The sequence below is a fragment of the Nipponia nippon genome, unplaced genomic scaffold (assembly GCF_047370975.1).
Source record: "Nipponia nippon isolate SJK-2023a ecotype South Korea unplaced genomic scaffold, ASM4737097v1 scaffold_6, whole genome shotgun sequence".
In the NCBI taxonomy this organism is placed as follows: Eukaryota; Metazoa; Chordata; class Aves; order Pelecaniformes; family Threskiornithidae; genus Nipponia; species Nipponia nippon.
The window spans coordinates 82,244,125-82,266,789 of NW_028262380.1; the positions used below are offsets into that span (position 1 = coordinate 82,244,125).

The 22,665-nt window shown below is 47.0% G+C and overlaps 1 protein-coding gene and 1 long non-coding RNA gene across 3 annotated transcripts; one reads left to right on the forward strand and one right to left on the reverse strand.

Moving 5' to 3' along the window:
• Positions 1-875: 875 nt before the first annotated feature.
• LOC148051625 (uncharacterized) lies at positions 876-14,090 on the reverse strand. Its single transcript, XR_015699724.1, has 5 exons — positions 13,966-14,090; positions 12,694-12,893; positions 6,551-6,632; positions 2,128-2,244; positions 876-1,271 (listed from the first exon to the last, which is right to left on the reverse strand). It is a non-coding gene; the product is annotated as an uncharacterized LOC148051625 (long non-coding RNA).
• On the forward strand, positions 2,430-21,175 carry NPFFR2 (neuropeptide FF receptor 2). 2 transcript variants are annotated; one of them, XM_009461140.2, is made up of 4 exons: positions 2,439-2,534; positions 18,737-19,076; positions 19,644-19,743; positions 20,322-21,175. In XM_009461140.2, the coding sequence occupies exons 2-4, from the start codon at positions 18,761-18,763 to the stop codon at positions 21,160-21,162; spliced, it is 1,257 nt and encodes a 418-aa protein (XP_009459415.2). In that variant the 5' UTR covers positions 2,439-2,534; positions 18,737-18,760; the 3' UTR covers positions 21,163-21,175. The 2 variants fall into 2 exon arrangements, 1 of the variants encoding a protein (XP_009459415.2); XR_015699723.1 differs by lacking the exons at positions 18,737-19,076; positions 19,644-19,743; positions 20,322-21,175 and adding exons at positions 12,423-12,539; positions 14,042-14,142 and having other exon boundaries at positions 2,430-2,534.
• Positions 21,176-22,665: the final 1,490 nt, after the last annotated feature.

Genomic DNA, 22,665 nt, shown 5'->3' on the forward strand with positions numbered 1-22,665 from the left:
AGTCACCCCGGTCCCGTTTCCCTCCCAGCCCTGAGCAACCCATCCGACTCGCAATAAATCTCCGTTACCGCCGCTGTCTCTGGCTCTAGACAATTACTGTAGCCAAAAATAGTTTCCTTCTAAATTCTCATCCAGGAAAAGATGGAGAGAAAGGGCCGTTATGCCACAGCGGGAGGAAGGAGAGCACGCAGTGTAAAAGCTGGCCGGTTTAGTTCTTGCAGAAACCTTCTCCAGGGTTGGCCCTTTCCCTGCCCGCGCAGGTCAGAGCGCATTTGCTCGCAGCCAGCGAGTCTCTCCGTGCCAGGAAGGCCGCCCAGGCATCTCGCTGACTTAAGGGAGCATTTCTTTCAAGCTGAAAAGAATCCCATATTAAAAATACTTGGGGGTACTTTTGGCTTATGTTTTTCCTATGAAAAAGCTTTGTCGTTTCCTACCCAAATGTGCTCATCGCCAGCTCGTACCCAAGAGGCAGCCTTTCAACGCTTTCTCGTAGCTGAACACGTTGGCTGTGTTCCCTGGTATTTACTTCTGAGATTCAAGCGCAGTGAAAAGCGAGACCCTGCCTCAGCAGGTGCCGTGCGGGCTGCACAGCGGGGAGCTCTTCGCAGTTTCTCTCCGACAAAGGGCGGCCTCTTCCCGTCCTGCAGCAGCACCTCTCCGAATTTGTTTCGCATTAACCTTTCCTGAACGTGCCGGCTTTGACTAACGCAGGCTGTTCCAGGCGAAGGCTTTCTAATACTGCGGGGAACTTCCAACCCCCCCCCCCCCCCCGAAATACTTTACGTCACGCTGTCCTGAGATCCCACCCAGTTACTAAACTCGCTCTCACTTTCCTTGGGTTAATAAACCCAGAGCTTCCTTCTCCCCCGGCATTTCTTACTGATGAGCTCCCGGACTTATCAGCCAGAAATCACTGCCGCGATATAAATCACGGCCTTACGCTCAGTATAAAGTTTGATACCGTTTTTGTTATCTCACTGACCACGGCCACCCCATGCTCCCAGCCCGTCCTCGCGCAGTACGTGAGGGTGGCACGCGTGCCTGTGACGCTGCTCGAGAGGACAGGGCACCCCCTCCGATGGGCGCAGGGGCGGGCGGAAGGCAGGGAAGCTGCAACTCACACACGCACACGGTATGGGAAGATAAACCCAAAACCCCTCACTCTGCGATGGATATATCATATTATAGAGGGGATCGTTGTCCTCCGAAGCTCTCCCAAGGCTCCACAATGACATCCCGAACAACAGCAATGCCCCAGTCTGCTCCAGGACCTACGAGAACAAAACCAAACCTGTAACCGCAAGCCCAAGCATAGTTTGTCTCCCGCGCAGCAGCTTCCCCTTTAACAACGAAAAGACTTTCAAATGAGGAGAAGAAATGAGACCGCAAGATAGTCCCACAACGCATCGACACGTTGTGAGCCATTCTGAGGAGCAGAAAGCAAATATTCACGCCATCGCATCCGAGAGCCTCTCCTGGGACACAAACCTGAGTGCTGCTCTGCTGCGTGCAGCCCCCGTGCCCCGGGCAGCGGCACGTCTCAGCGTACGCACCCGCACGCAAACAGCGCTTCCAGCCCAACGGGGACATTTCTGTTTTTTCCGGGGAGAAAAGGCTTCTTTTGAGTGAGGCATTTCAAGTTTCAGATGATTTCTTCTCTTCGTCAGGCCAGGTGGGACTGTTACAAGCCTCACGACATATTCCGAGGCGTATAACAAAATATAGATTCCTAATCTAAGTGCGAGACTGATGCTCCCATCCCTGTACAGAATCCATAGAGACCAGCCGCCGGCTGCAAATCCTGACAGCCCGGGACTCGCACTTCATGTGCTTGGGATGGGTCTGGGATCTGGAAAAGCTGAAAATGTTTCTCCTACATTTATGATTTTAAATGGGTCTGTCTGATTTCCGCTGTTGTTGATTGATTTGAAGGACAGTAGGCAAATCAAGTTGTAAATATTCGGTTCGTAGCCTGTGCCCATCCATTGTTTTCCTACTCTCACGAGAAGGAAAAGGACTGAACTCAGCACATCGATGGAACGATACGGATCCCAGAGACGCCCCCCGTGCAGGGTCACTGTTAACAGCACACACACCACACACGCGCTTCTCGCCGCTTGCTCTCACCGTGCGTCACCGCAGAGCAGACGCTTTGACACCTCCAAAATGGAGACGGCGTGTCTGCCTCGCCCTTCGCTCCGAAGGATGCCGACAGCCTTGCTGGGAAGCCAGCGCTGGGGATGCCTGTGGAGATGCCGGAGCTGCTGGGCTCCAGCCGCGGCCGGAGGCCTCGGGAGAGCCCCACCAGGCCCCCATCACCCCGACGGCCCCACCTGGAGCCCCACCACCCACACACCCTTCCCCATTGGCCCCCGCTCTGTATTTAAGCTCAGGCCAGGGGGCTGGGCTTTCACTTCAGTGACAGCTGTGTTGTGAATCCTTGTTTCTTCTTGTTAGTCTCGATAGCTTATTGCAGGATTTTTTTCTGCTTTTGTTTGGGTGGTGTTGCCGGACAACTTTGGACCCCTGCTCAGGTACTGGGGGGTTGTGCACGTGGAAAGGGGGGGGCTCTGATTTCCTGCTGTCATTAGGTTTATCTTTGTTTGGCTTCTAGTTTTATTGTGATCTGTGTGTATTACCTGAGTTAGTGGCAGTATGAGATTTAATTTTTACTTCTGCTTGCTGATAAAATAAGGCTGAAGCGTGTTATTTTTACAGTGTACCCTGTAGTACAGGTTAGATTCAAGTAGGAGGGTTGGGTTTTTTCATTTTCAAGTTTTGCCTTTTGGAAAACGATGGGCTGTTTACATCCCAGGCATGAACTTTACCGTATGGAAAATAGTTCATTAGAATTAACTATTTCACTTAACATTTAACAAGAGAGGTCCTGGTTTTACCAGTGGAGAGCATGGGTTACAGAGAAATGGGGAGAAAGGAAGGAGAAACAGTACTTAGGTTGAAGGCTTTGGAAGAGGTTTCAGATGCTTGTCTAACTGCCTTAATGTGCAAACATTTGAATCGATAGGTGAGAATACAGACCTGTGATGAGCACTGCATTGCTGTTGACTTGTAGAAAGGCAGAAGACCCCAGGTGTGCCCTGGTTATACAGCCAGGTCAAATGCTCAGTCTGCTTATAGCATTAGGGGAATATGGCAGAAGCCCTTCTTGCCCTGATCTCTGGTGAGGTTTCTTTTCTCTGCTTAAGCCTAGCTCAGCTAAAAGGGCTGGTTTAGTACCCTGCACCCATGGAGTGGTACTGTGGGGAGCCCCCTGAGAGCAGGGATGCTTTTCCCAGTTTAAATCAGAGCCCTGGAGCTTCTTCTCTTTATCTGGATGTGGAGATGGGAGCTGGACCTGGAGCACTCATTGCCCTTCCTGAGCTTCCCTTCCTCCACCCTTCAGCTGTACGAGGAGGGAGAAAGCTCTCAGGGATGCTGCTGGGATGGGTATTACAGTGCGGGCTAGGGGGTCTGGTGGGGAGCTGGATTTTGGGGAGGCAGAAACAGGCAAGGCATAACCTGTTATCTGGGATACAAGGGCCAACTAGTTGAGCCTGGGCTGTACAGACTGTTCCTTTCTCCTGGGTTCCTGCTGCTGATTGAAAAGCTGCCCTTGCTTTTTCTCTCCAGAGAGGCTGGAGCTCAGTGCTGTAGCTCAGCAGGCAGGACAAGAGCCTGAGAGTTGCATGCTGTGCTGGGGAGCACTCGGTGTGTTGGGGATGGCTCCGGACTGCTGCTCCCCCAGCTGTAATGGCTGGGGGGTGCCAGGGCTGGCTCTGCGGAGGTGACTTAGTCCCTGACCCTGATAAGGAGCTAACTATGGCAAAGGGATGCCTCAGAAGGAGCACGAGGGGGAGGCTCTGCAATGAAACACAGGCAAGAAACCCAGCCCTGATGTGCAAACCAGGCATCCCCCTCCAGCCGAGGCAAGGGGTGGCTGCAGGTGGCAGCCCTCCAGCCCCAGGGCTTGGCTGGGGGCTCTTCTCTCCAGTCCCTCCTTCCTCCTCTGCCTCCTCCCTGTATCAGGCAGGAGCTGCGGGGTCTCTCCCCTCTCTGCTGCGCCTGGGGCTGCAGCCTTCCTCCTTGCCGTGCCGAACAAGCGGCTGCTGCGGAGCTCTCCCACCTGTAAGTGGGGGGTCCTGCGTGAGTGGGGTGGGGGCTGCCTTGAACTTGGGTTGGGCTGTTCCTCCCTCTCTGCTGTAGCTGGGAGCTGAGGTAGAACTGCAGGCACTTTGTTAGCAACAGGTCTTTGTGGGTGAGGTGTGATGCTGATCCTGCTGCTCAGAGGTGGGGGGTGCCCCAGTTTCCTCGCGGACGCAACACTGCCTGCGTGGGGCTCCTGGTGGTGCCGGGTGTCTGCCTTTTGGTAAGCAAGCCAGCCCCCCTGCACACCGCTGAAGTTGGCACCAGGGAGTGTGAGGCTGCAATACTGACCCGTCTGTGCACTGGGGGGGATAAGGGTGACGATAGCTGTCTCGGAGTCAAATGGCTTTGTGGTTCAAAAGGCAGGGACGAGGCAGCTGTATGCCCAGCAAGGACCGGGGGGTGTGATGGGGAAAGCATCTGTGTTGCTGCTGCCGAGAGTGCCAGTCTAAATGGGCTGGCTGCTTCATCCCTGTGCAGAGCTCCAGGTTTTTGTCAAGAGAAGCCTGTTGCCAGTGAGCGCTGCTGTGGAAGAGGGGTGAGTAGAGCCATTTGTGTAACCGGGTCTGCTTCTTCCTGACTGACTCTAAAATGTAATAATGTTTTAAAGGTCAGCTGTCAAATGCTGCTGGTTAACACAGTTGCCCTGCTGAGTGTGGGTAAATTCTGTGCTGGGAATCAGAGTTAGGTTAATTTTGCTGTGCAGAAAGCCTAGTAGAGTATTTGAGGGCAAGTTTTGTGTTGGCTCTACCCCTACTAGTCTAGGGTGTATTTCAGTTAGTGCTAGCAGTGTAACTGTTCAGATAAAACACCAAATATGGACAGGTGTATAAAGGAGAATTCAACCTGGATGTATGTTATTTGGGATGGAATCAACAGGAAAAGTTGCCTTTAACATACGTTTGGGATGGTTTAGGTCAAGGACAACCCTTTTTAGTCTAGCGGCATACTCATTTCTATCAGAATAGGTCTCCAAGGGGTGACTGTCATTTTTTTCCTCAGGGACTAACGAGTTTTACATGTTCTTACTTTGCTTTCACATTAATAGCAGACTACCTCCAGTAGGAGGAAAGTATCTGGAGATGGAAGTACCTCTCCTTATCTAACTCGAACTGAAGAACAGTGCTTTGTTATTGAAATCTGAACCCTACTGGGGGAGGGGGAGGGCTGCCAAGTACAAAATGCAGTGGGCTGAGTTTAAGTGTTTTGCTGGAGAAAGGGTGACTAATTGAATGTAACTCTCAGCAAGGGAGAACCATTTCCCGAGGCTTGCAATTAAAACCTGTAAGATGGCATCTCAAACCTAAGGAATGGACCTGTGCTGCTGCTTTTCTCCAAAGGAGTAACTTAGCAAGGAAAACTTGTTCTAGTCCGTGCTGCCTGAGGCAGAGCCGCTATCTGATTGTTTCCCTTATGGCTATTGCATGTCCCAAATGCTGGCTTAGTTTACCTTATGCCTATTGCACATCCTAAATCATATGTTGCGTTAATGCCCTTAAACCAGGAGAGGTGACTTAGTTGTGTAACGATAGGTGACTTCATAGACTAAAATCATTTCCCACGTGGCATTAAAACCTCAGGATAAGGTTTCCTGAAAACTTTGGCCTGACCTCTCCTTATAGGAGAATTCTTTATCTTCAACCTTTTGACTAATTCTAGCTTTCTGACCTGGTAAACGAAAGGTATCAAGAATGCTGCACTGACAGAAATGCAATTGTTTCTCTTGACGGCAATCATGAAGTCTGCCTTTAGAAGGGAGGGGTTCCTGTACTGTTTATTTTCAACTGTCTCTAAAATTGAAGCCTAAAATCCTGAGGCTGAAAGCTTCATTAAAATGCAACTAGTCATCAGGCGACCCCAGTCAATATGGTTAGAGGGTACTTGTTTTGCTGCTGCTGTCCAGTGGATAAACCTAGGCTGTTAGAGCAACCCGCTGGTAGCGGTGTCGTGGTACGGCTGGTACAGGTTAGGTTAGTCAAGGTACAGAATTGAATTAACGGATGAAGACAGGTTAATGGCCCATGAAATACACCACACATGGCAGCATAAGCTGCTTTGATTACAGGAGCAAATGCTATTGGGAGCAAATGTGGCACACGAGAGCTTCAGCTATCGCTTGTTGACCAGAATTGGCTTTAGGGGAGTGGAGAGAGCTTGGTTTATCCTGTGAACTCGGGTTCACTTTGATGGAGACCTCAGAGGGCAGGTGCAAAACAGAATAAGCCTTTTTGGAGCCGAAATACCTATGCATGGTTAACTTGCAATAGGCGCATGCAGTGGTAGTTTCCAGTAGCTATTGTCACTGAGGTCTGGGAGTGGTGGTAACCTGCTGAAATTATGCTTAATGCTCATCAGTGACAAAAGAGGTCATCGGGAAAGGGGAGATGAGGAAAGCAGGACAGCTTACCATGCCAGTGAAACTGCTGGGCTCATTCATGTCGCTAGTGCTGAGTGCCTCTCTCCATCATCCCTGACAGGATGGCGTGTACCTGGAACAACACAGGAAAGGGGACAGGGATGACTATGTGGGGAATCGCTGCCTTTGGACAGCAAAACCACCTCAAACTCAAGAGCGTGAACCCCACAGGTTACTGAGAGGCAGCCTCTCAGTACGGTAGGAGTACCTAAAATCTCTGTCCTGTATTGGAGGTACCTATCGCTGTTATCCAGGTGAGGCTTAAAATCTGAGTCATGTAAATTGCTCAGTGCACGATGAAAATGAAGTCACTGAGGCAGTAAATGGGAATTCCAGAATACTAAATAGGTTCAAATGATTAGAGCAACTCAGAATGAAACAGTGGACTAGGCTATAAGCGAGTATTTGAAGTAACTGTGTGGATGTAGATGCTGGTGTGCCGAGTCAGTGGAAGTGAACAGTTAGCAAGTGGGAAGGTACAGGAAGAGTTGCCTCCGCTCCGCTCTTCCATAGTCCTTCTACAAATGATGAGCTCTTTCTAGAGAGATGGTACTGTGCAGGTTAAACCCTTGCTAGAGCCTTAATGGACAGGTTTTTTTTCTTCTGCTTAGTCTATACATTACTTAAGATTACAGCTCTTGCCTCTGGACAAATCTAACCTTCGGTTGTGGCTAAGAGTTAGGATTCAACACTGACTTGCTGCACAGGTAGTCCACCTAGTCGGCCCTTTGGCAAGGCAGACTGTTCCGCTTAATTTCTAGTGAAAAAAAATCAGGTATTCCACTACCTGGCAACTTGGGTGAGGAGGTAAAATGCTATTTAATTGCAATAAGCTCTAAGTAGCCATCCCTGATGTAAAATGCGAACCCTGTTATTAGTTTCATGTGAAGTGTGACGCTGGCTGGGTTTGAACTATAGATACCGAGTGGTACAGAGGGGGTTCAAGGCTGTGGTTTTGAGCTACATTCCCCAAAACCATGTCAGTATTACTAGACTTAAGGTATTAATTGCATGTGACAGTAAGGGACCCCAAAAGCACCATCAGCTGAAGCCCTGGCTGAGAAAAAGCAGGCCTTGTAGCTGTTTTTCTAAGACTTCCTTCTACTTGGAGTAGGCTGGGCGTTTTCTTTGGTGTGGGGGGGAAACATCTTATTCTTCTGCAATGGTAGTTCACATGCACCTTTGCTTGTGTGTAATCATGGCAAATATCTGGAAGGAGGGTGTCGGTCTCGTAACTCTGGACCTGTTACTGTGATTTTGGTCAAAAAAGGATACTTATTGAGTAGCTTTGTCTGGTCTTGTTATAGATACTCCCCTTCCCCCTTGATTAGTAAATAAAATACTTGTGTTCTCTTGTAGGTAAACCAAGTAAGGGATTTTCAACATGAGTATTGTATTGAGGTGGGTCTCCTAGCTAAGAAGGAAAAATGGATATACTCCAGATCATGGGCTCCGTTCGCTTTCATGCCTATCTCACGTTGGGCAATAACACCTCCCTGCTAAAAAAGATTTAAATCAAATAATGATATGCCTTTTGCTCATTTTTCTCAATAAGCATAGATATCATCTAGCGCAAAGAGCCCTTGTGATGTGCTATTTGCATTGGTATTGGTTTGGTTCAGGCTGCTGGCAGCTCACAAATTCTTAGGTAGGAGAAAGGAGGATGGGAATGACAAGAGAAATTCTTCGTTCCGCTTGAATAATTCTAGATACAAACCAATTTTCTGGGTGAAATGAAATAATAAATGAAATAAAAAAATACTTATATCTTACCAAGTTTTGTTTTCATAATGTTTAAAAAGCCATGCAGGAGGTGATGTCATAAATACTGCCAAATTCTATTGTCCAAGCCCTCAGTTTCAGGAGAAAATGCTATCCTGTTTGGCTTGAAGTGTTAGTGTTTTGAATCCTGGGCTGAGGATGTGGCACTTCAGGAAGCTGTCACAAGCCCACTGTCTCTTCCGTTTAGATCTCTTAATTTATGCTTGTGTAGAGTTATTCTTTTTGACTTAATGCTGTTTTTTTTGTACTCAGCTTGCCATAGTGAGAGTAGCTTGTTGATAGCCCATCGGATCTCCTGAATAGTTAATGCTGAACTCCACCTGGAGGGATGGCTGCAATAATGTCTGCTTGAATTTGCATTTCCAGTTACTATTCTGCTGGCATCAATCTTGTCGTCCTTTATTGCCCACACAGCACTACCTGTGTGACTGTAGCTGCTGTCGCTACCACAAAATACAAGTGTAACTTGGACACAAAACACCATGAGTTAAGGCTTGAAATCAGGCAGCCTTTTTTAGTGTTCCTGTTCAAGTCATGTTTCAGTTGGGTCTGGGTTTGATCCAAGGAGGACTTGGAGCCTGGGCAAATTGTTCTGCTTTGGGACCTGAGCTACTTGCACTGCTGCCAGCTCTGCCTGGGGGTTTGCTTGTAAGGCAGTGCTGGCTCCTCAGCTACCTGGAGCAGCTGGCAGCAGGGGAAGGATGGGTGGGCAAGTGGGCTAACCTGCTTCGTTGTTGACTCGGGACCCTCTCTTCCCAACAGCATCATCCCGTGTCACGGAATGGGGCTTCCCGTAGGGACTCCTCATGCTTCATGAGGAAGCACTTAACTGCTTCCTTAGAGGCTTACTGCTGAGGTCACAACACAGAGCAGATTTGGTTGCCATATCTTGTGGCACTCTGCAGCCCTGCAGCGGACTAAAAACTAAGCTAAAACTAACCTGTCCGTGCCCTGTTTCCGTACAGCTGTAACTTGGTGTCAGTGAACCCTGGGCTGAGTTCTGGTCACTGACTCTGCAGTGGTTACAGGATCCTCTGTGCCCCCCCACTTGGGGGTTGGCATGAACTGCCTCATGAGTGCCTGCTCCTGTGCACCTACTGAACTAGCCTGCAGCCTGACTGATGGGCTCCTAAATTGCTGATTTGGTTTGCCAATTTTATTCTGCAGGAGGACTCTCTCATGGTTGTCCCACCTAGCAGCCTCTGCCTAAACTATGATTGCACTTGGTGCTTCCTTCTACCTACTCCCCCGTGACTCCGTTCAGTTTTGATACTCCAAGTGATACGGCTGTCACCTCCACCAGCGTGCTCTGACAGGGCGTGACTTGCATGCAGAGCCTTAACCTGCACGTAAGACCAGATGGTTCGGCTTTGTGCCTGCCATCCAGCCAATGCGGAAGGACTGGGGATGGTAAAAATCGGCTGCTGTGCTGGAAGGGGGCAATTTAGGAAGCTCATGCCCCGTCAGTGGGGAATTCAGGGCTGCAAAAAGCCTGGCACTGATCACTTAACTGTTCCTATAGCTGCATCCCCAACACTTAGTGCTAAGTGCGCACTGGAGTATCTCTCCAGTGAAAAAAGCTCAGACCAGTTCAGATGATGTTTTGTGGGGTCCCTGGCCAATTTGACATGATGGAGGGGAAGCTGCTACTTACAGATTGGATCTCAGGAGAGCATAATTGAAATAGCTTAGTTCTACTGAATGTTTCTCAGCTGAGGGCTTGTTTCCCCTTCTGAACCCTGGTAATATATTGAAGTGGACAAACACAAGCGGGGTATGAGGGCGTAGCGGGGGGCACCAAGAGCGTCATGCTCAGCAGCTCAGAGGAGTAGTGGATATGCTTGATCAGCCAGCGCTCGCAAAGGAGAAGAGAGATCCGAGAGGTTAGCTAGCCTACTTGAAAAACACTGCCAATGCTGCCACACTCGGTGGCTGTGCCTGTCCTGGTGAACAGGGAGAACGCTGCTCTTGCTGTATTAGCTTTTTCCTACAGCGCTCTCCTTCAAGTTAACTGCTCCGCCACAAAGACCCACTTAAGTTAATGAGACAGTCATCACTTCTCTGCTGAATGCTATCTGAATAGCAAAGGCAAGTGCACTTGGCGTTCTGCAGGGTTCAGGCTCCTACAGCCTGCATTCCTTTGTTGTAGCAAACCCAGTGCTCTTTGTGGTAGTGCTAGATTATGCAGTGGGGGAGGATGAACCCGCGAAAAGGAAGATACCCAAAGCATGAATATCTTTGAACATGTCCTAAGCACCAAGTAAATTGCACTAACTTGCAAAAGGAAATTTCTCGGAGTCCTTGTGTTTTCAGTATAATGCTACGGCAGGAGGACAAGAACGCTCTCGGGTGGCAAAACAAAACACAGTAAATATGTTCTAATACCTTACCTCAGCCTCAGTAAGAATTACAATAGCTTTCAGTTAGGCTTCGTGCCACTTCTAAACGGATAGCCTCTCTCATATGTGCTAGGTTCCTGACTCAGCAGCTATGAACTTAAGGCTTGGGTGTAAGTCTGTTATCGTGACCAGGCCAAGCCGCGTACTGAGTACGCTGGGTAATTTCCCTGCGCTCTACTCAACCGAGTGCCTTAGGATTACCTTCCCCTGTGCCGCTGACATTGGCGGTAGCGCCATCCTTGTTTCTCACCCTGCTGCTGGCTGAGAGGACTAAGGCTAATAAGACTCCTGGGATTCCAGTTGCAAAAAGGCCACTAATAGATGTGGGACTCCGAGACTTGGGTTGTGAGTGGTCTTAGGGGAGCTCTTGGGAAGATGACAAAAAGCCATTTACAAGTATAAGGGAGCTAAAACCTCATGACTTGCTAGGCTGCTTAATGAAGTGGCTGGATAAGCGTGTCTGTGTGGGGAAATCTTTAACCTTACTTCAGGGAACGGTTGGCTGAGATTTTAGTTACTTAAAAGGGCCTGTGACACATTGAATAGAGAAATTTCACATTTGGAAGCTTTAAGGTTGACTAAGCGTTAAGCCAAAAAATAGGACTATGATGACAAGCAACTGGTAAGCAGCCTAAGCTCTAATTTTCCACAAGTTCATGTATGTTGTGTTACAGGTATCACATAATAAAACACACAGAAAACTTTTCTCTGTGTTTATTTGCACCTGAAGCGTCAGGTAACTTCAATTTTTCTGTGCTACTATCCATTTTACAAGGACTTGCTCAGCTTATGTTTAAAGCACTGTCACTGTATCTATCTCTTCTATCAATCTCCGTTCTCCTTGTGCAGTGTCATACAGCTTCCTGATGGATAAAGAAAGGCAAACCCGAGTAACCGACAAACTTCCACCCCATATTGAACTATTAGCCAAATGGGACGCTTCAGATTCCGAATGTTTCTGGGCAAGTTGGTAGGAGTCACGTGTACGTGCTTGAAAGGATAAAATTCATACACTGGCATCTTAAGGTCAACGAATAGCAAATGGCAGAAAATGCCTAGCTAGAGCAAGGTTTTGCCACGGTAAATTTTGAGCTTTCCTCTTCCTCGTTTAGTATGGTAATAAAATCAGTGTTTGACATGAAAGCTGCGTAATATAATTTGAACGGCAGAAGAAGGAAGCGGGGTGGAAAAAATGATATATTCCTGAGAAGTGTAACAAATGTGCTGTGAATGCCTCACCTGCCATCAGCATCTTGTGATTTACAGTTGAGGTTTGGCTTTTCAGTGAAATGTTGTGTCTTGCCAGCTCAAGAGGATGAGTTAGCTGCAATTATGTCTTGTCTTGTTTATTGTAGCAATCCTACTGATAGCCTTGTTCTTCATAATTAGACAGGATAGGAGAACTTTAACATCTTTAAAAAATATATACTTAGGCAAAATATTTTCTTTGCTCTCAGCTCAGACTACCCAGATAAATGACTGTTAGGGGAGGATAAAGAGTTTAAGTCCATTTATAAGAGCTCTGCATGCAGCTTCAAGATTGGTACGTCTCCCTGGGATTGCCCATTTCAAAATGAGAAACTGCCTTCTCGCTGTGTACTTGTTTTTCTTCATGGATGTAAATGTCAGTAAGAAAAACATTATTTTAACTTGCTATTTTTAGTGTGGTTTTTCTTTCACAGCTCCTTTCTCCTAGCTGAAAGCCTACTGTTTCCATGTGATGTTCACGGCTTACTTTGAGAGAAGACATGCAGAGGTATTTCATGTAAAATACCATGGAAATTCTGATGTAGGAAAAGGTAAATAAAATCCTTTAGGACTCAGTTCTACTACCTTAATTCATCAATATCTTCAGAGTCTGTACTTTCCAGTCCAAGTCTTGCATTACACAGACTGAACACTTCTGCTTCTATGGGGAACTGACCCGAAGTGCAAAATGAAGTTAAAACATACCTTCAAACACTTTCCAAGAAGTTAATGATACTGGAACGAAATCGTGACTGGGGAAAAAGGCTGTCCTGCCCGGGGCATTGATCTTGGCGAGCCCAAGTGCTGCAGTTTGTTAGTGACAGTTTCTGCACTTCTGCCTGTCGGGTACTTGAGCCTCAGTCTGGACCTTGGTGCTTGGCTGTTGCTGAAGCCTCGCTCTTGCCCTGGAAGAGAACACAAACATGAGCCCTGCTTGCGACAAACTGCAGACATAAATTCTTCAGGTTGAACCTACTGAAATGTAGGATGCTATGATAAAGTGATCTGAAACGTACTGCAAAAAGGGGAACATATTGCCCCATTTGCCCTTTTTGGACTAAATGACCCCTTATCTCGCAATATTTCCCTGTAGGTCATACTTCTGAGCCCTCCCATCTCTCCCATGACTTCCTATAAACCTCCTGCCCTCGATCCAAATCTGGGCTGAATTAAATTGATCGGCACTAAATGCAACAAAGGGAATGACAGCAGAGTACTGAACAGCATGGAGATGGTGCCTGTGTTCTGCAAGCTACTGTCCTGCTTGGCTGTTACTAGGGTGCCTGCCATTTTTGTATGGCATGCTGCTGTTGCCTCCTGTTCAGCTGGTAACTCGGTACAAACCCCAGCTCCTTCTCTGCAGTGCTACCACGCAGTCAGTTGTTCCCCTGAATTTTTTCCTGCCTCGCTGCATATTGCTGTGCACTGTGGCCCTGTTCAATAGTGTTTTGGTTTTAAGCCGGTTTCCATAGGAAATGGTCTTCTGCAACCAAAGCACCTGGCTGGCACTCGCACTGCCTTCCCTGCTATTGCTTCCTCCAAAACCACTGCTTTTTGTTAAGCCAGAGGTCACTTGTGACCACTTCCCAGTCTCATATTACTTCACATGCCCTCCTTAGTTCCTAAAAATAGCTGCTAATAACACTTTACTGAGTTGGGAACGTTCATAGTTGATCTTTTTACTTGTTTTTTTTAGGCAAGACCAATTTGTTTGTCTGTGTCAATAGCTTTTTCTGATCCACTGAGTCATAGGCTAATCCACGCATTTGTCTCTTCCTTATTTCCAAGACACTTACAGAATGAGGTACTGCTATTTTTGCCGTCCCTCGGTAGCTGCATTTTGCAAGCAGGATTTTCTAACTTTCCAGCAGACCAGAGACGCTATCATTTTCCAAGGTCTCCAGGATATTTCTGTAGTTGACCCATTACTGAGTATAGAGCTCAGAACAAGGGAGGAACACATTTTTTAGCACTTACCCCATTAAATTTTCTTTTTCCATGATGACATGCTTCTGTTATTCATGTCCCTGAAGGTTCCTTATCTTTCTTTCAGCTTCTAAAGCCTCCGAGGAGCCTGTGACGAGATCTCACACACACAGAAATCAAGATCACAAAACCAGATGGTTGTGCACAAAGGTGAAGCAGTGTTGGCTGGCCCCAGTGGTTCCTAGAGTTCCTCCGTGTGGCCAACTTAAAAATAATTGCTTTCACTTCATAATTACCTTGAACTGCGATGGTAAAAATGGGAAATCGGTTTTTCCATACGCAGTGGCATGCGATCGTCCTGGTTACGCTATGAGACTTTGTACTGCGCATGTGCATGCTGTTACTGGGATTTCAACGGTATTTTGAGCCTTGTGTGTTTAAAACGCCAGTGTGTGCCACTGGGCAGCTTCTCGCCAGTGGAGGCTCTTGCTTTACTTCTTTGCAGATTTTCCTCTGGTCTGTTAAATCAAGTAGGGAGGCCCTTATCAAATGCCCTTATCCAATTACCATGTGGAGGGAAATTACTTTTATTTGTCATCTTGTAATATTTATGCACTGCATTATTTTTCCCCTTTTGTTAGGTGACTTATGTTTCTGTCTTCTGTGCCTCTCTCAATTATTTATCACTGTCTGATTGAGCTGGCAAGTACCTCGTGAAAACACAAGGCGCTGCCTTCATTTCTCCTTCCAGCAGATCCTTTTCCACCTCAGCTTCAACGTAATAAAAATCCATGTACCTTTTCCATTTCCTGTGAGCTATGGTATTTATACAGCAAATTCATTGTGGTTGCTACAGCCACAACGGCACAAGATTTCATTAGCGCAGCTGTGAGCAGGCTACGTAAGACAGACGCAGCTCCAATTTTGCCTTGGGGCTGTTTGCAACTTCTCATTTATCAGTTACGAAGAAAAACTATTCCAGAGTTCGTTACTGAAAAGACTGAAAGCTGTTACTTTACAATACATGGGCAGACAAAGAGAGAAAATCCAAGATACTTATCCAAAAAATAATTATAAAATTATTCCTCCTAGTGTGATAAGGTATCATTTCGGTTGTCTTAATGAACAGAATGGTAAGTAATTAATCCACTAGAATACTGCCATTGCACCGGGATGGGCCACAGGGGTTTGTAGTCCGGGGACCGAAGCCTCCTGTCAGTCCTACCTCCAGAACAACTTGCACTTGTAAAAAGCCTGGCAAAAGCCCGAGTAGCCCATGAACAGTTGTGTCTATAAGGTGCAAAGCAGCCATAAAATCTGAACCAGAGATTCCTTCTCTGTTTTTTGAGAGAGGAGCAACGCTCCTCTATCATGGAATGACAAAGGACTCCCCCCTCGTACCATCAGAGACCCCTCAAAAAGCCAAACCAGAAGGCAAGGAAGGAAAGCCACCTGCCTCATCTGCAGGGCTGCGTCGCGATGGCACCGGTCCTGTCGGTTATGGGGTCTGGGCACACAGCGTGAGGCAAAAGCCATCGTCCCCCAGCTGGGGTGTCTTTCCTAAAGCACCGCCCCTGGGAAGCAAAGGATTACAGAAGAAAATTAGTGTTAATTTACAATAATAATAATAACAACAAAAAAGAATACATTTGTGGCTGTCCTAGTTGCAGAGAAACGTTGCAGAGCACGAACTTAGGTGGAACCTCAGAGAAGCCAAATACCTGTTTATTTTTGTTACAGGATGAGAAGGGGCAGAGGCCCTGACTTTTCCCAGACTCTTGGGATTGGGTGTATTGCTACGCTTTGCCAAAATTTTCAAAACCGGATGAGAGACCTACTAGGAGCACAAGTCCTGCTCTTACTCTGCGCAGAGCAGAACTCCTGTTTTCTCGTGCCGCTGCATTTACTGTCTGAAATGCAGCAATTGGTCCAGGGCAGCTCCATCCCTCGCGTTGTTTGCTCCAAACACGTAACAAGCGTCAGATTACTGGCACCGTCTGCTCCGTTTCTGGCTGTTTCGCTTCCCCTGCGTTAAACCAAGCTCCTTGCTCGCTCTCATCGCTAGCCATCAGGAGAAGGCTTGAACGCAGGAGCCCTGGTGTTTCTAACTTGATGAATACCGTTGGCTGGCAGCCTCAGAAGTGACTTAGAGCTACAGAGCAAGCACCGGTGTGTCGGATTCCTTGTTCCAGATCGGGGCCTCATCCAGCTTAGCCACGCCAAGCTAGGCACCCCACCACTGCCTTCCCCAGGGAAGGAAGCTCCTCTGGGAAGCTCTGCTTCTCATCAATATGGTCACCTCCCTGCTCCTCACTACCCTGAGAAAGTGGCTGGGGGAAGACGAGGGAAGCGAGCAGCCGTAAGCCTGTTCTTTGTCACGGGCCAAAAGGGAGCGCGAGAGCTGCTGAGCTTTAAATGGGGTTTAGTGATGCAGCGTCTCCCGGGGTTTGTAAAGCACAGCTCCGGATCTGTGATTAAAGGAACAGTGTGAACGACTATTGTCAAATATCTGTATTTGAATTCTGCCGACACTCTTCATCTCGGGCGTGTTTGTATGCAAACGCATCAGGGCCTGCTATCTTGAGCGAATAGTAAAATTGGCATTAGGATGCTTCCCGCAGCAGCGGACTCTGATCTCTGGCTAGTTAAAGCCCTTGGCACGTAATACATTTCAATACAAATATTTTCAATCATTTTGAGAATATGTTGAATAAACCCAATAAAGATCAATAACCAGTCTTTCTCCAAAAGGTCAGCCAAGAGAATACGCAACTCTTACAGCTAGCTTGTACATACTGCTTTGCTAAAACATATAAGCAGCCTTTTTTGTGAGAGATTTCCGATTCTTGTCTACCTACCTTCACGTGCAGACGTTTTAATGACTATGTAAAAATACAGACCCATTACAAACGTTACACTGCCGTTGACTTCTAAAAGGGCAGAAGACACCAGAACACGACAGTTATTTCACTACTCTGCTTGTTCAAAACCTAAGGCATATTGGAATAAATATTTTCCTACTGCCCTTGCTACCTGGAAGTAAAACGCTTGCAGAGGCTTTGATGTTATTGAATTTCATTGACAAGCAAAATACAGAAAAGCTGCAACGCTTGCCTGAGAATTAGCTGTGATTAAATTGATCAGGGAACAACAGGCAGAGACAGAAGGTAAATGAGAAACTCTTAAGTAAACCTCAGCTGCACAAGAAAGGGCCCGCTCCCAGTTTCCTTTCGTAAGGAAAGAGCTGTAGCCAGCACTTTCCTTCCCTCACGTACAAGCTCCTCAGGATTTGGATGCTTGTGCCTTAATTTAAATTCCATTTATGCTAAGGAATTTGTAAGTGTCCTCAAGGCACCTGCACCCGTACATTAATTTTATGCCTTCTGCCGCCAATTAATTTTGCCGTTCCTTTAAGTCAGGAGCCGTTCTTTTAAGTCAGGAGCAGCTCCATCCTCCTGCCTCTTTAGGCGTCTCCCTCTGGCAGATAAAATTAATGTGGAAAAAATTTTTGAATGCTGCTTCCAAGTCAAGTTATCTGGTGTCAGCTGTAAATGTCAAGATGCCAGTGCTGGCCTGTTATGTAGACTGATGCCGTTTCTATGGGAGTGGTATAATATACATGTTAGAAGTTTGTCAAGGTTAAGATTTGATTTAGAATTTCGGCGCGGCGTCTCAAATAACTAGAGGTTCTACGGGGCAGGAAAACAGATTGTGGCCTACATAGTTAATCACCATCAGTTAAATCTGGAAGTTTGGGGCATACAAATTCCATACCTGCCTTAAACCTATTCTTTCAGCTCCATCAAGCGGTCGAATAAAAAGTCTCGGCTCCTTTATGTTCAAGCCATCACAGCAGCAAAAGCATTGCTACTACAACGCAGCAAGCGTAGGTACTTGCAGCTTGAAACCGAGATGATACAATATCAAGAAAGTTCAGACTTGGAAAAAGTCTACCTTAGAAAAAGCTTGTAGTTTTTGCCAATCTAATCTAATAAAATAGAAATTGGGAGAATTTACTTTACAATGTGAACGAACCATGTGGGAAAAGTGTTACTCACATTTTATAGCAGGAAAACCGCAACACGGAGAGATTACGAATTCCCCAGGATCACATGGGAATGCAGTAGCAGAGCTAGGAAATGAATCCAGCTGCCTTGTGCTTCAGCGCGTTACAAACACAGCGTAGTCCTTCGTGTTTGCAGACTCATCTCCTGGTCTCTGCAGCTTGTAAGCAGGGAGGTAAAATCAGCTGTGGTCTAATACCAACTGTACACCAAAATATTTCATTTTCAACGAAAAGGGATTGGATTTGGATACATTCAGCCAGAAGGTTTGTGCCACTTCGGAAAGCTTTAATTTAATCACTGTTTTTCACGGCTCAGCGATCTCACCGTTACCCAAGTGCCAGATTACTCAAGCTGGTGAGTAAATGGATTTCTCAAGAACTCGGATTATTTTTTTTTCTCAAAATAAACGGTTCAGGTTGTTGGTTTGTTTACTTGATGCAACACGATAGGCCAGTTTACATCATGTCCGGCTTTCCTCCCCTTTGGGAAAGGAAGGGCTTAATTTAGAGAGCCTGCAGAAGGAAGGAAGCCTTCACCAGTCTTACTGGTCACTTTTGCACGCCTGTGTTGTAAAATCAAACTAGTAGTATTTGTTGCTTTACCTATCAGAAGGTGGACTGTTAAAATGAGCCATGGAGGGATGAGCATAGATGAGCTTTGCATGTATTTCAGCACACGGTACATCCAAAGTAGTCACATTTCTTCAGATCCATTTCCAGCATACTAAAATGACCTTTTTAAAACTATCTTTTAAGGCACGTTACAACACGAGTAAGAAAATGGACTCAAACTCTTCATTCGATTGGCCTCACGCGCTGAATTATAATGGGACATACAAGTACCTCTACTTAGAAGGCAACGTCTCCTATGTGGACTTCTACCTTCATCGGCCTTCAGTGGCAGCTGTCTTCATCGTCTCTTACCTCCTCATCTTCCTGCTCTGTATGGTTGGCAACGGAGTGGTTTGCTTTATTGTCCTGAGGAACAGACATATGTACACAGTCACAAACCTTTTCATCTTAAACCTGGCTGTCAGCGATTTACTGGTGGGAATCTTCTGCATGCCCACCACCCTCCTGGACAGCATCATTGCAGGTAGGCTGGTTCGCACCACGTGGCAGAAAGAACGCGAGGGGCACTCGCCGGCGTGTCCGAGTGCTGGCCTCCCCGGGGGCCCTGAGAGCCGGGTGCGTGTTTCTGAGTGGGCTCTGTAGGCGTTTCAAGTCACTGGAAGTCGGAGGTGAGGAGGAGAAGCCTTTAACCCACCTTCTGACTGGGGCTGTCCTTGCTGACTTCCACCTCCCTCGTCTTTAGGAAGGGATTCTCCCGTTACCAGGTTATATGCTTAGGAAGACTGGGCGGTATGAGCCTGATGCAGAGAACGATCCACTGTAGTGGTCGATTCCCTTTCTTGTCTTGAGATCTCATTTGAACGGGATGTTAAACCACAAAGGTTTGCTTTGCTGATTTTTGGAACATCAGAAACTCACCCAAGGCATTTGGCAAAGCATTTGTTTACATAACCTCTGCCTCCCTAACCCCTGCTCTGGCCTGACAGAGCAAAAGAAATGCATTAGTTCTGGGGTGGAAATTTCCTCTTATGCATATAAGCACAGTGCTGCGGTGAGACGGCGGCAAGTTCACTTGCCTGTTTCCTTCCAGGATGGCCGTTTGGGAGCCTGGTTTGCAAGGTGAGCGGGATGGTCCAAGGAATCTCTGTTTCTGCCTCTGTCTTTACTCTAGTTGCTATTGCCGTGGACAGGTAAGATGATGCAGAGACCGTAAACTGTCGCTTTCATCTCCCTCTGGCCACCCGACCGTGCTGAGGCCGATTCATTAATCCACACAACACTGCAATAAATTAGACGTATTTTGTTCCTGAGGCTATTGAGCAAAACAAAAGGTGGCCGGGTCTAAAGAGCAGCCGCAGCAATTTGCTCCTCCACCGGTATCTCTTAAAGATGGTACAGCTGGGCTACACTGGCTGCCTAGAACTGGGTGGTTCCTTAGCTATCAAGCTAGATAGCAGAGGCACTAGTACCTGCTTTGGTTAAAGGAAGCAGCGGAAGCAGCAGGCTGATACGGAGACAGATCTAAAGGAGGACATTTTAATAGCAAATGCAACTTCTTTTTTTTTTTTTTTTAAGATTGTTTTTACCAACACAGCTCTTAAACGGAGCAACTAAATGCAACTCCACTGGCTTATGCAGGATGAGGAGATGACTCCACCTATACTTTTTAAAAAATGTACGATTTAAAATGTGTATGTAAGCTTGCCTGTTTGATTAAGCGTTCCTCAAATGGCTTCTCCACCTATGTCCCCGGGTGTCTTTGCCACAGGTTTCGATGCATTGTTTATCCGTTTAAGCAGAAGCTGACCATTCCAACAGCGGTCGCCATTATAGCGGTCATCTGGATTCTGGCCGTCGCAATCATGTGTCCTTCTGCGGTCATGCTGCAGGTGCAAGAGGAGAAGCATTTCAGGGTGCTCCTCGGCTACGGCAATGAAACCCGCCCTGTATACTGGTGCCAGGAGGACTGGCCCGACCCAGGAATGAGAAAGATCTATACGACGGTTCTGTTTGCCAACATCTACCTGGCTCCCCTGTCGCTTATTATCATCATGTATGCTAGGATAAGCATTGCTCTCTTCAACACAGCAATGCCCGTGGTGGGAAAACACAGACGGGAGCAGCGGCACAGCACGTCTAAAAAGAAGCAGAAAGTCATCAAAATGCTCATTATTGTGACTTTGCTTTTCACCCTGTCCTGGCTTCCCTTGTGGACTCTGATGATGCTCTCGGACTATACCAACGTTTCAGATATCCAGTTGCAGATCATCAACATTTATATCTATCCCTTTGCTCACTGGCTGGCCTTTTTCAACAGCAGCGTCAACCCCATCATCTACGGTTTCTTTAACGAGAACTTTCGCCGAGGCTTTCAGGCGGCCTTTAAACTTCAGCACTGCTCCAGGAAGGTCGTTCACAGGGAGGTCTATTCTCAGCGAGGCCAAAGCAATGCCGTTTTGCCGGCTGCCGACTACCCGACGCCTCAGGATCAAGCTTGTCGAAATGCTAAGGAGGAGGGGAAGACAGTTAAGAAAGGAAACTGGGTGAATAACCAGCAGGATTTGGTAATGGAGGATCTAGAAGAGCCCTGCAACGATGGGATTAAGTGAAACATGCTGTGAACTAAGTGATTTACGCCGAGCAGAGTTTATTTATGGTGCAGTGAAACTCACGCTTTGTAAGCCCTTTCTGACAAAAAGGTTACGAAGTTTCTGTTTTAAAGGAGATGCGCAACTTGTGTAATATCTGACCGTTTGATGTAAGTAGGAAACTAAATTCTGCCCTTTATGTTACCAGCTTAAACCAGTGGCAACTCCCCTGCAGTCGGTGATGACTCACTGCTCTTCAACCGAGCTGGAGCCAAGACGTGATTACAATGGGTTTACCTTCCATTTATTGTGACATAAGAGAAAAAGAGAACTATAATTATTGACTCCGATACAATTACTCCGGATACTCACTGATGAAGAGGAGAGCATTCCTTCATTTTCTTCTGCGAATCTCTCGGAGCAGCTGAAACAGGATTGCCTGAACAATATTTAGAGTAATGTTTCAGCACGTAAGGCTACTTGTTGTTAATACCTACCATCTTCTTCTGATATCAGACAATGAAAACATCGCTGCTGCTTGTAGCATCCAGCTAGACTGTGGAGCTGGAAAAAGGAGGGAATCGCGAGCCTTGCCAAGGCCCTGAGCCTGTGCGCCCTCCTGGGCATTCGGCTGTTGGGGCTCAGGGCAGCCCCGAGCCAGCGCGGCTGAGGGCGTCCCCCTTGTTGCATTAAGAAATAATTTTATCTGTAAACCAAAATGCCTGCTAATGAGATTTATAAAAAAGTCCTCCGCTAAAAGCAAGACTAAGCCCATAAACTCGCTTCTTGATTTAACAGAAAATTCTCTTTGTTCAGCAGTGGGTACTACTCTTTTAGCTCCTTCTGTGAAGCATAAGCCTGTTCCTCCAACTTGTCAGTCCGTTACTCTATAGCTCTCATTAACTGCGATATTGGATATACAGTCTGAATATTTGAACTGAACTCACCGGTTCCCGGGTCTTCTTGTGGTTGTACTCAGATTGCTTCTGCCTGGACCTGAATGCCGACTGGTTCCTGCCCAAACGACAGAGTAAGCATCGTCAGTCACATCCTATGTGTTCCCCTTTCTGGTTGCCCCTCTTGTTAAATTCTGTGATGCTGATTATTGTTGCAGCTAGAGAAATAAATAGGAGTGAAAATTTGAGAATAAGAATTTGAGATAAAAAATGGCTCTCGTGGTACATTTTTGGGGGGAACTCCATTCTATTTTGGGGGGGGATATAAGTCACCTAAAAAGACTGCCATTTCAGTACCAGCAGGAGATAAAACACCTTTAGGGCCCATTCAGTCTGACAGAACTCAGCACGTACAGAGCGCAACCTCGGAAGCATCTCACAGAGGCGAGGAACGCAGCGTAGTGCGAGAACCGGCCTACGCAGATCTGCTACGGGATGGGAGCGTCACCGTGCCTCATCCTGTGAGGGTCTATAGGGGCCAAATACCGGGTAAGGTCATTCCCCAGGGCAGTCCTTCTTCAGGTAAATTGGGGTTCCTTTCAGATCATGACGTAGTTGCACAATTAAG